At 44.5% G+C, this 13,825-nt stretch overlaps 1 protein-coding gene across 1 annotated transcript in view; it reads right to left on the bottom strand.

Moving 5' to 3' along the window:
- The window catches only part of LOC126154645 (venom serine carboxypeptidase-like), a 100,560-nt gene that overhangs the window by 59,323 nt on the left and 27,412 nt on the right, over nucleotides 1-13,825 (bottom strand). The window contains exon 4 of the mRNA XM_049916175.1: nucleotides 755-901. Coding sequence (XP_049772132.1) covers nucleotides 755-901 — 147 coding nt within the window. The remainder of the gene's footprint in view (nucleotides 1-754; nucleotides 902-13,825) is intronic.

Below are 13,825 nucleotides of genomic sequence, written 5' to 3'. Positions count from 1 at the left end.
AAAACGCCAGTTTAACGTCCGACAGCCACTGGATTCCCAGCCAGCCAGAGTACCGATATGGAAGGAACTTCAGACACCCTCTGGCTTATACGACGGCCGCACGTTGCAAACCCCAGAGAGTGCCATCACCACTACAGGATTGTTACGTGAGCCCATCCACTGCCACATTAGAGTCTGTAAGTACCACAGCTCTGCACACGTACGGTCGTTCTAGCTGTTCTCTGTATCACCGCCAGTGCGAGTGATCATAAACCGTGTTCTACCCATCCCTAGTAGGACAGAAAACCGATCCGGTAAAATGGAGACAAACACTAATTCTCAGTCCTGTACTGTTTGAAAATTACTACACTTCACTGCAAACAACGATTGGTGGTTGTCTCTGCGTTTTGTCTACACCAAAAGTGAGAGGGTTAAACTGGAAAATTTAATTACTGTATTCTGTATTAGGTGGTGCATTAATCGTTCTCGATTCCACGCTGTTCTTTTCTTTTACCCATTGTTGTCTTTTCCTTAGTTTCGCGCGACACTTTTCTTCTAGTTACGACATGTTCCCTGGCTCTCACACTAGTCATGTGGCTCGTATAGCAGCAGAAGCAGTAATGAAGGTGGTGCAGACGTTCAGAATCCATATAACTTACCTGTTCTATTTAAAAAAATTCTTATCATAACGCATTTAGGTCTACAGTTGTGCACAATAGCTTTCAGGCTGTTGGTCTCATGTGAAGCAGTAATAAATCCAGCTGTGGGCAAGTACCGGCAAAGGATTCTCCTGCGACGAAGAACGGCCGCTCCCGGAGTCCCGGGAAGAGCGTGAAGAACTGCTGCAGCGCCTCGTACAGGTCCTCTCCCACCCGCGGCATGTCCGTCGCGTAGCCGTCGTCGCGGTCCGTGAAGCTGAAACCTGCAACACCACGGCGGCTCTTAGCACTTTTCTCTCACAGAAAGATAAAGCACGCAGCAGGACAGGTTGTGTGTTTTTAGTTTAGTGATTACAAAATTTAGTCATATGAAGAACGGAATATGCATTATTATTAGCAAAGAACACCAGTTAGAAAGTTAATTTTAACCATAAAGTTAGCCGATGGTTATCTCAACACACAGTATGAGTCAATACTTCCATTATGCTCCCGTTAGATAATTAACAGGAACTTAATGAAAATGCTGACGCAATCGTCGGCTAATAAGTTATTAATAATGACTAGTCAGTTGAAACCTTGAAACCGGTACAACCGTTAAACAATTTATGTGAGTATTGACTAAAATAAGCTTTGTAGTTAACGAAACTAGCACTGATTCTTTTCCGAACGGTGTCATACAGCCTTTGTATCCTACCGCGTGGGACTGCTGTAATTTGTACTCCATATCGTGCATGTTGCTACTGGACACACGTTCTACCAGATCTCGCTGGCCAAGGGAGCACCACAAGACGTGCACACAGTTGATAACGACACATGGCACGTATGGACAAGTGTTGTAATGTTGAAAATTGGAGCCAGTACACTGTCCCATGGGAGGCAACGCATAAACACGCAGAGTGTTTTGTGATATACCTCCGCTTATCTGAATCGCCATCAGAGATGACTTCAGTTCTTAACCGTTGTCTCCTCACAACTCGTTGCTAGGAGCAATATTGAGATGTCTCTCCAAAACACCACCATCGTCGCCACAGTCGAACACTATGGTCATCGGTGGAGGTGCAGATCCGAGAGTCAGAGCTGAAAATGTTGCGACGCTGCTCGTCAGGACAGCCCCTGCTTACCGAGTTAGCGGCATCCAGTTCAAGGGACGACGATTCAGGTGCACGGGTTGAGCAAGTCTCCAACAAACTGAGGGCGACGACACGGTGTGTTGTAGTGAACACATTGCTTCTGCCTGCTTCTGTCCTTGGTTCACCCTATGGTCGACGATTCATGTGGTTTCCCTCCTCCTCTCTTTCAGCTCAAGATCCGCCCTTTGTCACATCCAAACGCCCCACGAGGTTGGAAATTATACGATTCGACTAACTGGTCACACGCAGATCTTCAATGATGCCTCCTCCACAAAATTTGGTATCACTCGCATGATTAGCATAGTTAGTGTTTTTTACCGCAAACCTCTTTTTCTGTGCTCTTTATAGCACAAGGAATAGCTGTGCACGTGGAATGGAAGTAAAATTAAACCAGTACTACTCAACAGAGACCGCTGTGTTTCCAGTCACAAACGGAGCAAAGTGTCTGACACACGTCGTTCGGTCTATAAGTAAACCCTGAAGGATCATTTCAAGAATAAGCCGTGAGTGCGTTGCTACTTTACGGGAAGAATGATGGACAGCTCGGGAAATTGCTCTCCTAACTGTCGTACACAACAGCGACGACATTCAATTATTACACCACTATCATGAACACACAGCGTTAAAGATGGCTCTGAGCACTATGGGACTTAACATCGGAGGTCATCAGTCCCCTAGAACTTAGAACTACTTAAACCTAACTAACCTAAGGACATCACACACATCCATGCCCGAGGCAGGATTCGAACCTGCGACCGTAGCAGTCGCGCGGTTCCGGACTGCGCGCCTAGAACCGCGAGACCACCGCGGCCGGCTACGCAGCGTTAAAGAACCCTCGCATGGTGCGCAAGACTAGATGACGGTCGATACCTAGAGGGGTTGGACAAAAATATGGGAACATCGCGGAAAATGCATTCTTGAACATAGCCAAGTCCTGAGCTTGCGCTGTTGTATTTGGCCGCGAACGACAGCTGTGTAATGTCCTCAATACTTTGCAAGTGCCAGTCGTAGTCCAGTGTTTTGTGTAGTAGTGAGTGCATTATGTCGGGGCTAAGTGAATTACAATATGGTCAAATCTTTGGTGTTCGTATGGTGGGTTCTTTCGTAACTATGGTTACAGTTTTTGAAGAGGCATCGTATAGAAGGTTTATACTGCATACAATGACAAAGGGAAAACATCACACGCTAAGTCACAACGCGGACGAAAGTGTGTGTTGAGTGATCGTCACACACATTAGTTGAAGAGAACTGTGATGAAAAATAAGAGGACGACAGCTGCAGAAGTCATTGTAGAAATGAAAGTCGCACTCGCGACCCTGTAAGCGACTGAAAAACACGAAGGGGGCTCGGGAAACAGGAAATTATAGGACGAGCTGCAGTTTCAAAACCATTAATCAGTGCTGCAAATGCCCCTAACAGGAAAACGTGATGATGAAACCATAAAACCTCGACTATTGAGCAATGGAAGAAAGTCAATTGGTCGGATAAGTCTTGTTTCGCACTGTTCCCAACTTCTGGCCGAGGTTAAGTCCCTAGACTGAAACATGGCGGGAGTTCGGTGATGATTTGGACAGCCATATTGCATGGGCTCTATGGGTATCGCGTTACTACCCAGTGACCGTTTGGCTGATCAGATCCATCTCATTGTACAATATATGTTCTCCAGTGGAGGTGCTGTGTTTCCAGGAGATAGAGATGCTGTTCACACAGCTCGCATCGTCCATGATAGCTTTTGTCACGCGTTCCCTGGCCGTAAGTTACCAGATCCCAATATTACTCAGCCTTTGTAATCTACTTTGGTGAGAAGGGAGAGTCATACCTATATGTCTGAACCTGCCACTTCTTCGTACGAGGCATGTATGAGAGTTCCTTGAAATCCGTACGGGACCTGTATTTATCCGTTCCGAAACGACTGGAAGCCGTTTTGAATGCAAAGCGTTTCCTACACCGAATTAGGCACGTCTTGCGTTTTTCGTGTTTCTCTATTTTTGTGCAATCCCTGTACAAGTTATGGATACGCTCTTCGTCCTTTAGAGACAAATGGAAGAGCTGTGTCGGCCCGCAATATCAATTGAGCGTCAGGCGTTCATTAGGTACTTCGGTACAAACCCTAAGCACCTTTCTGCGGAAGAACGATGCAAGGGAAAAAGTGCAGTGGAACTTGGATCATTGGCGCCTAATTTGTCTTGATCCATGACTGCAGGATTTATGATCGTGAAGGAAGACCGTGAAGGTGGTCAGGTACCTATAAAAGTCTTAGATAGGCAGTCTAACGGGTTCTCCAGAAACATGGACCAAACGTATTATGGGACAAAATGATATATGAACGTCGGATGCGTCTCATCGACATAGAGAGTAATTTGGGTGCTGTACTGTATATGAACAGGATGGTGCAATCTATTGTTCAGCCTAGAGACAACGTGTAAGTGATGGGTTCGTTTTTCATGAGGATAATGCAGAAAAGCTTTCCGAAGCTCGTTTAAATTTTGATTCTAATACTGGAATTCCTATCTCTTGTATGTCGACTCTTGTGTTTTTCTTCCACGACGTAATCAGACAAGTCTTTCCCTTCAGAATTTAAAAGAGCTTTGGAAGGATTAAGACAAAATAAGGCAAAAGGAATACATAACATTCCATCGGAATTTCTTAAATCATTGGAGGAAGAGGCAACACAACGGCTATTCACGTTGGTGTGTGGAATTTATGAATCTAGCGAAATACCACCTGACTTTCGGAAAAACATCATCCGCACATTTCCGAAGACTGAAAGAGCTGACAAGTGCGAGAATTATCGCACAATCAGCTTAGCAGCTCATCCATCCAATTTCCATCCATAAAGGAGAAAGGAAAAGAAAACTGAGGCTCTGTTAGAGAACGATCAGTTTGGCTTCAGGAAAGACAAAGGCACCAGAGAGGCAGATCTGACATTACGGTTGATAATGGGAGCAAGACTAAACAAAATCAAGAGATATTCAAAGGATTTGTCGACCTAAAAAAGCGTACGACAATGTAAAATGGTGCAACATGTTCTAAATTCTCATAAAATTAGGGTTAAACTATATGGAAATACGGGTATATACGGTATGCACAAGGGGCAAGAGAGAACAATAAGATGGAAAACCAAGAACGAAGAGCTCGTATAAAAAGTGTGTAAGACAGGGATGAATCCTTTGCCATCAATGTTCAGTCTACACATCGAAGAAGGAGTAACGGAAATAAAAGTTCAAGAGTGGAATTAAAATTAAAGGTGGAAGGATATCAATGACAAGATTCGCTGATGACATTGCTGTCCTCAGAGAAAGTGAATAAGAATTACAGGATCCGCTGAATGGAATGAACAGTCTAATGAGTTCAGAATATGGACTAAGAGTAAACAGAAGAAAGACGAAGGTAATGAGAAGTAGCAGGAATGAGAACAACGGGAAATTTAACATCAGAATTACTGATCACGAAGTATATGAAGTTAAGGAATTCTGCTACCTAGACAGAAAAATAACCCATAACGGACGGAACAAGGAGGACATCGAAAGCAGACGAGCACTGACAAAGATGGCATTTTTCACCAAGAGAAGTCTGATAGTACCAAACATAGGCTTTAATTTGAAGAAGAAATTTGTGAGAATGCACGTATGGAGCACAGCACTGTATACTAGTGAAACATGGACTGTGGGAAAATCGGAACAGAAGGGAACCGAAGCATTTGATGCTAGAGAAAAACATTGAAAATTAGGTGAACAGATAAGGTAAGGAATGAGGAAGTTCTCCGTAGAATCGTCTAGAAAAGGGATGTATGGAAAACACTGACAAGGGGAACGGACAGGAAGATAGGACATCTGTTAATATATCACGGAATAACTTACATGGTACTAGAGGGACCTGTACAGAGTATAACCTGTACTGGAAGACATAGGCTAGGATAGACCCAGCAAATAATTGAAGACTAAGGTTGCAAGTGCTACTCTGAGATGACAAGGTTGGGGCAGGAGAGGAATTCGTGGCGGGCCGCATCAAACGAGTCAGAAGACTGGTGAATGCACAAGCGTACCGCGCCACACCAACTTCCTAGAATGAATGGAATGGCTGACGATATCTCGTGGTATGAATCTCACTCAACATTCTAGGGACTAGAAGAAACTTGCAATACCTTGTGGCAGAATCCCAGCTTATACCCCGTATGACCTCAAGAGTGTCTCCATAGAGGAGTAAAACAGGCTTTAGGAGAAACATTTCGAGCATATTCAGGACAGGATACCAATGAGGATCCAAGAGAGCTACGGTGCACAGGGTGGAGCAACATGATACGCTTGGGTTTCTTAGCTACAGATAGATCTGCCCTTCGTACAGGCAACTTTTAGTTGCTCAGTGACTTGTAATATCAATATAGATTACCTTCTTCAGTTTCAGAAGGTTTATTCTTGCATTCCCCTGCACTCCTTAAAGTCAAGCAAATAGGCAGACGATATTCAGCTTTCCTGAGTAATTTATGGGAAATCAGATCTTTCTCTTATGCATACAACTGCGCATTTTAATGTCCAAAGATATTTGGACAGTTTTGTGCCGTTGTCTGTCGCTACACTGATTCTGTTTTATAGAACAGAAACATGTTTTAAGTAATAGCTATTGGAATAAAACATACACATTAAAACGTTTTGTGCCCATTGTATTATTACCTTATTTTCTAGAACATTAGAATCTCTATGACGTTCTTTGCACTAAGCCAATAAGCTATCATATGCAGCGAAAAGGTACTATTTTCAGATCAAAAAAATGTTCAAATTGTAAAATGGCAAGAACTATGCCCCCTACATGAAGTCATTAAAGATCACCTAATACACGTTGAGCGAACAGTAGGGCTGAACAAAAATGACTGACAGGGCACAAGGCGTCTTGTAGAGGGTGTAGTATGGACGTATTGGAATAATTAATCTCGGGTGATGGTTTTAAAGTAATTCACACGACATGAAAACTTTGTGCAAATGCGTCGATTTACTATAGGCTAGTTTACCCCAGGGAAGTATTCGAGTTGACCATGGCGCACAGCTGGTAAGCGGTGAAGGTAAGTGACAATAGGCAGCTTAGGGCAGCTCAAACTCTTGAGAAAGCGGTAATGGGGCGCAGCCTCCAGCTGCCTTAAGATGAGTGACAGAGAGGGGGGGGTGTTTGATCCCATGCTGGTGTACCGGGAAGCAGATGGAGAATTTGTATGCCTGTTGATAAATGTCATCGTTCTGTTATCAGTGAAACATACGAGAAAGCTGCGCAAAGCTATGGTGGAGCGGTCAACAGAGGTCAAAATATGCGTGTTCGTGACTATAGCAACTTCACGCTGAATTCATGGTCCGCAGAGTCTGAAGTAGATCAGGTAAAGTGCGACAGAATGAAATACACTGGCCTCCGATGGGAACGTAGGACCAAGGAATTTGAAGTACTCTCCTGGGAGTCAGAATTCCGGAAAACTTGGTGGTTGTGCAGACGCCAACCTTGATGGGTGGCCTGGGAGGAGCTAAATAGCAGAAGTTGAGAGGAAGGGAAATTTTGCGGGAATTTGTTCACTTCCCAGAGCAGGCATTGGTCGGCGCTGGGAAGCAACGCATAACTAACGCGACTTGCGCTGCAATTGGCGTAAGTGATTTTGCTGGAGGGGAAACCGAGGTGACGAGTGGACTGTGAGAAGTCTCTGTAAGGTCTTCCGTTGCCAGCTTGCCTAGAGTGCGGACGTGGCGTTCTTTACTCAGCTTGCCAGTGAAAGAGTGAGCATCTCTGCAGTTTAGGACCTAGCAAATGGAATGATTGAGCTTGGAGATAGGAAGTTTTGGTTCAGCTATATACTGAGCAAGATAGCTAGGAATGAATAGATGAGAGCAGCCTTGCAGCACCAGGAGGTTGGCCGACGTCTGCACGACGACGACGCTCCGCCACGTTGTATTCGGTGATATTGTGCCCTCTCCGGCCACTGATTAATTTGTTGGATCACGTCGGCAAAGTTTCCACGAGGGTTTCATGGGCCATGTATTGTAGAAATCTTCTCGCACTTCACATTACGCCTGGGTCAGTTGATAGGAATTACTTTTGAGTTATCGCGCTTTACTCCACGCAAACGCAATTTATTACCACTGCCTGTTAGGAGAGACATGTAATGTGATGATTGAAGGTCATGAGTTAAAAATAAATTTGTGCTAATCGACTGCATCTGTTTTCAGTCAAGTAGTTGAAATCCCAAGTCACTTTCTTAATTAATTTTACGTTCAACATTTGCAGCTGGTGTTCAATAGCTGAATATAACATCAATGTGCACCCCTTTTAATTAAAAGGGATCAGTTCTGAATCAATTAATGTCAACATTGCCATCACAGTTCAATCAGGAGTCACAGGGCCTTATTACTTTCTTTGCGTTATCCGACATTGCGGCAGTTTTGCACTCTCTGCTGATCTGTTAGTCAAGTACTTGGGGTCAACACACACCAAAACAAGATAAGTGACGGTTTGGGTGTTACATATAGCGACCCTGCCTGGATATGATACTTCAGGATTTGCTAGGGAGTAGTCTTGAAAAAGGAAATTTTTCCACGTGATCCATTGTTTAGCCATTTTAAATTGAAAAACGGGTAGCATTAGTTACAATAAGTTACGTTGTCTTCTTCATGTGCTGTCCTTTCAAATTGACATTTACAGGTGCCTGTGCATTGTATTTATGATTTGTTGGAGTACTTATGATGTACAGTGCTGTAATCAGCCGATGCTGATCACACAGAACACAATCATTAGTACTAGCCTTTTTGGGTGAATTCTTCATGAACTGGTTGTCGGGTCATTGCTCACACCCAGTGTATCAATTTGTGTCCTGATATATGTTTTTTGTTATCTAATTATTGAGTGTAAGAGGTACCTGGGTTTTGAGCTTTCGTGTAACATAAAAGTGCAAATGATAACGAGGGGAAAAGCCAAGACAACGGCAGAATATAATCAGACTGTAACTCGGGAGAACATGGGTGATAGTAGGGAAAGCTCTACCGATGAGCGTGACGAACGCGAGTTGCAACTTCCTGAAACTGCGTCTCACGACTGGTTTAGTCCGCTGAATAGCAAGGACGTTGATTCAGGCAGTGATACTGAGGGCTCGGGGGAAGCAGGGAGTACAGGATTAATCCATAAGTATGGAAGATCCAGCCTAAGAAGCCAGAGTGTGTTGGAACAAAACGGTGTCCGACCATTATCAAACGATTCATTCACAAGTGATCCGACGGGGGCGCGGAGACGGTACTTGTCTAGATATCGAAGGGTTCCTCAGAATAGAGGAGAAGAGTCGTATTTTCAACCGCAAAAGGACGAGGATCAAAATGCGGCTACTATCAAAAACATTACGGACCTGTTGCAACACATGCAAACGGAGAACTTAGAGCAGAGCGCCAACCTGAATGCCGAAATTAAAAAGGCGAATTCGGAGCTGAACTATAGGCTCACAGAAGTTCATAGAGAAGTAAAAGAGGAGGTAAAGAATCTCGACGTCAAAATAGAGAAGGAGATTGCCATCATCAAACGAACGGCAATTGAAGCCAAATTAATTGCGAAAGATGTAAGGAAAATAGTGAGAGAAACTCGGGACTCGACGCAAAGCACGGCAAAAGTAGGAAAGGTTATGTTATCAAGGCTACAAAGCCGGATAAAACGTGTTGAAGAAAAGCAACAAGAGCAGCCGGACATAGGGCCTAACGAGATGTTGAAAGAGGAGGTGGCGATATTAAAAAGAAATTTAGGGGACGAGGTAAAACGTCTCATTACAGATACATCAGGAAAGGAGAAGGGTGTAATTACTGCGTCGACTGAAACGTCACTTGCCGGAAAACAGATAACCGCTTCACGGTGTGACAAAGTTGACGCTATAAGCAACGGGAGCCACGCCTTCATTCACAGCTCTGAGGCAACGACCGAGGTAAACACGGACAGCGCGCAGCAGTCCAGTGAGCACAATTGCTGCCAGCTGATTAGATGTACCGAACAACTGTCGGACATACAGAGGGGGAGAGATGACGATAGCGTGTCGGAACGAATTAGTCCACGTCCCGTAGTTCATACGAATCGTAAGAACGGTCGAAATGATAACTGGAATGATGACCGGTTTGACTACAAGCATTTTGTATCAGTCCGAAAGTTCCATCACTACAAGGACGAAGGTAATAGCTTGCATTCAAAAACTTTTATGGGACAATTCGAGTTATCTTTGCCCCCACACTGGCCATTGATGTACCAGCTGGATTTTGTGTGCTCTGCGCGACCGCTGAGTACATGAGAAATGTAGCGAAGACGAGTGTCTCGTTCGAAGAATTCAAAAATGCCTTCTTGGGCAAGTGTTGGTCTAAAGAAACCCAAGAAACGATCAAACAAGAAATTATGATCTCCAGAGCGAAGGGGTAGGATACCGGAGTCCGGTCAAATTTTTTGAAAATATGACAAAAAGGAACCAGTACCTAGACAACCCATGTAGCGGTGCGGAAATCATCAGATTATGCTACATGAAACTTCCCATCTCGTATCAACAATCACTTGCCGGTCGTTGTGGTAGCGATACTGAGGTATTTAAGGGCATTTTGCGCGAACTGGAATTCGCATTTCAAGAAGAACAGTCGTGGGAGAAACGCCGACAGCGTGAACAAAATAACAACCGTCGCAATAATGGACTCCAGTGACATAGTAGGCCAGCACCGAACTACAACGGCCACAATCAAAATAAGAGTAATGACAACTCGAAAAGAAGGTACACGGAAGAAGAGCGACACTCTCCGGTGCAACATAGTACATCACAAAGGACCTGGGGCTGTAATCAGCAATCGGGAAGGAACAGGAATTATGGTTACCAAAGTAACAACCAGGAAGAGGTCGAAGTCCGCCCTCCGAAGCCTGGTCCATCCCACCTTAACGGGCAGGATTACGAATGACTAGACCAGAGCACGGACAGGAGTTGCAAAACGTCCGTAATCTCGGAACTAGTCAGTAACATAAACATTATCGAATACGAGGATGTCACCGAGTTACTCCTCGAAGAAAAGGAAGGGCAACAAAATAAATAAATATACCCATTAGTCAAAATCAAAATAGGCGACTTAACGGTGGCCGCTATAATTGATAGTGGTAGCCAGCTTTCAGCGATCTCAGAAGAGGTATTTAAGACATGTAAGAATATGCTGAACCCACCGACTCTTGCCACACAAAAGACGAAGGTCAGGGGTGCATTACTTGGAAAGAGTATAGAAATATCTCAAGAGACACGTTTAGAATTCGAATGTCAGGGACATCAGTTGACTGCTAATCTTTTTGTCATTCCTAAACTGTCCACCGATATTATCATTGGTATGGATTTCCTATCAACGAGCAAAGCCATAATCGATTTAGGTCGAGGAGAAGTCACATTAGGAGAGGGTGACAAAATCCATCTTCGTTTCGATGAACAAGCAATCCCAGGGCAGGTACAAAAGAGCAGTCTCAGACTACAGTTTCCAAACCAGGAGGAGTCAACAAGTGAAGCCGACGGCGGACAGGACAATCGAGATAGTACTTCGAAAGAAGCACAGTTATTAGAAATACATAAGGAAATAAGCGAGAAATTGCATGGCATACAGGTCATAAGAGACGCAGACAAAGAAGGGTTAGACAATGTGCTAAGAAGGAATATTGAAGTTTTTCTCCCCAAGACGGGCTCCATAAAGGGCTATCAACATAAATTTGACGTAAAGAGGCACAAACCTTTTCGAGTAGCGCCGTACCCGATTCCGTGGTCGTACCGAGATCGTGTTTTTATCGAACTCTAGCGGATGCAGAGGGAGGATGTGATAGAGACAGCAAAGTCACAATACAACAGCCCCATCAGGATCGTAGACAAAAGGAACGGGGAAATTCGACTTGTGTTAGATTCCCGGCAGATCAATACAATCATAGTTCCGGAAACCGAGACCCGAGAGGCTCGATGAGTTTCTGCCGAAATTCCATGGAGTTTCGGTGTTTTCCTCTCTGGATTTGAAATCCAGCTTCTGGCAAATCGAGTTGGATCCAGAATGTAGAAGATACACGACGTTCATCGCATTTGGTACATGCTATCAATTTAAGAGACTCCCCTTTGGCCTGAATATTTCGTCTGCAGCATTTATAAGAGGATTAGGAACGATTTTGGATGAAGGGTTAAGGGAGAGAATAACATGTTACGTTGATTATATCCTCATTGCGGAAAAGACATGGGAATCTCACAACAATCTTCTAGGAGAAGTGATCTCCAAATTAAGAAAACATGGGGTGACGGTAAATATAAAAAAGTCCTGTTTTGGAGGAAGACAAGTACATTTTTTGGGTCATGTCATCTCAGGGGAAGGAATTATGCCAGACCCAGAGCAGATGAGGGCAATCGCAGAATTGGCATCGCCTACCACAAGGAAACAGCTGAGAGGCTTTCTCGGTGTCGTGGATTTTTACAAAAAATTCATATATATAGAGGCATTGGCGACACCACGACTGTGTCAATTAACCGGAAAGAATGCGGCGTGGATATGGGACAATGATGCAGAAAGCGAATTCAGTATGCTAAAATCAGCTCTGGTAAAGGCTCAGATTCTGTCACATCCTGATCTGGCGCATGACTTCTGTATGGCCACGGATAGCGCGAAAACCGGGCTAGGCGCAATGGTCTTCCAAGAATATGAAGAAGATGGAGTAAAGATACACAAAACGATCGCGTTCGGGAGTCGGGTGCTGAGTAAAAGCGAAAGGAACTACTCAGTAACCGAACTGGAGGCCCTCGCGATAGTGTGGGGGTTCCAGAAGTTCAAGTACTTTTTATTCGGACGTAAGACACATGTCTATACCGATCATAGAGCTCTGGAGTTCTTACTTACGGCCAAATTAATGCATGGGAGGCTTGCGAGATGGGTTGCTGTCCTCCAGGAATTCAATTTCCATAGTCTACGTACCGGGACCCACAAATGTAATAGCGGATGCACTATCCCGTTCCCCTCTGGGGATAAGCGATTATCAGGCTGAAGAACTGGAACAAGAACATTGCTCCTTGTTCTATCTACGAAAAGTGGCATTTGAGAATTATATCACAGTGACAATGCGTGATATTGGGCGAGAACAAGACAAAGATCCTGTGCTGAGAGGAATAAAAGAAAAGTGGAAATATAGAACGCAAGCCAGGCTTAGGCAGCATTATCTGTTAAGAAAGGGGGTCCTGTTTTACAGAAGAAATCCGGGTGAGACGTCGTGGGTCGTGTGTGTGCGCCAGAGGAAGTAATAAACAAACTCATCTGGTATACACATCTCAGTTATGCTCACTTCGGACCCAAGAAGTGCTTCTTGAAACTAAAAAGCGTCTGTCACTTCAAAAACACGGAGAGACGAATACGCAAGGTTCTCACGGTATGTAAGAAGTGTCAGAAGGCGAAAACAAGTACTGTAGCCATGCAGCCGCCTCTGTACCCCATTATTCCGGAGAAATTAAGACAAACAGCGGCGACGGACTTGATGGGTCCGTTACGAACCACACAAAGGGGTTATAGATACATCATGGTGGTCTTAGAATTAACGTCTAAGTACGTCACTGACACCATTGAAAAGAGCAACCGGGACAACGGTGAGCAGGGCGCTACGTAAAGATTTCCTGGCACAGGTAGGGCCAGTAGAGTATATTTTGTCAGACAATGGGCCACAGTACAGGTCGGAGGTATGGAAGAGAACACTTGAAAGTCATGGGATTAAACCAGTTTTCATATCCCGCTTCCACCCCAGTTCTAAACCCTCTGAAAGAACAATGAAGGATTTACGAAACCTTTGCAGATTGTACTGCAGTAAGAAGCACGCTACGTGGGACATCTTCATCAAAGATTTCCAGGAAGTAATTTATGAGACACCCCACAGCACCACACTGTTAGCTCCAATTACGGAACTAAAGAACCGGGACCCGCCGGACAGGCTCCGTCAGTTAGTGGAGTTTCCTCCAAGAACACGTCAGTGACATGGGACTGTCGTGGAGGAAGCCCTACAAAATATCCGACGCGCAGGCGAGAAGCGCAAAGC

This window comes from Schistocerca cancellata, chromosome 2 (assembly GCF_023864275.1).
Source record: "Schistocerca cancellata isolate TAMUIC-IGC-003103 chromosome 2, iqSchCanc2.1, whole genome shotgun sequence".
NCBI classification, from domain to species: domain Eukaryota; kingdom Metazoa; phylum Arthropoda; class Insecta; order Orthoptera; family Acrididae; genus Schistocerca; species Schistocerca cancellata.
This window is presented reverse-complemented; position numbering and strand designations above follow the sequence as displayed.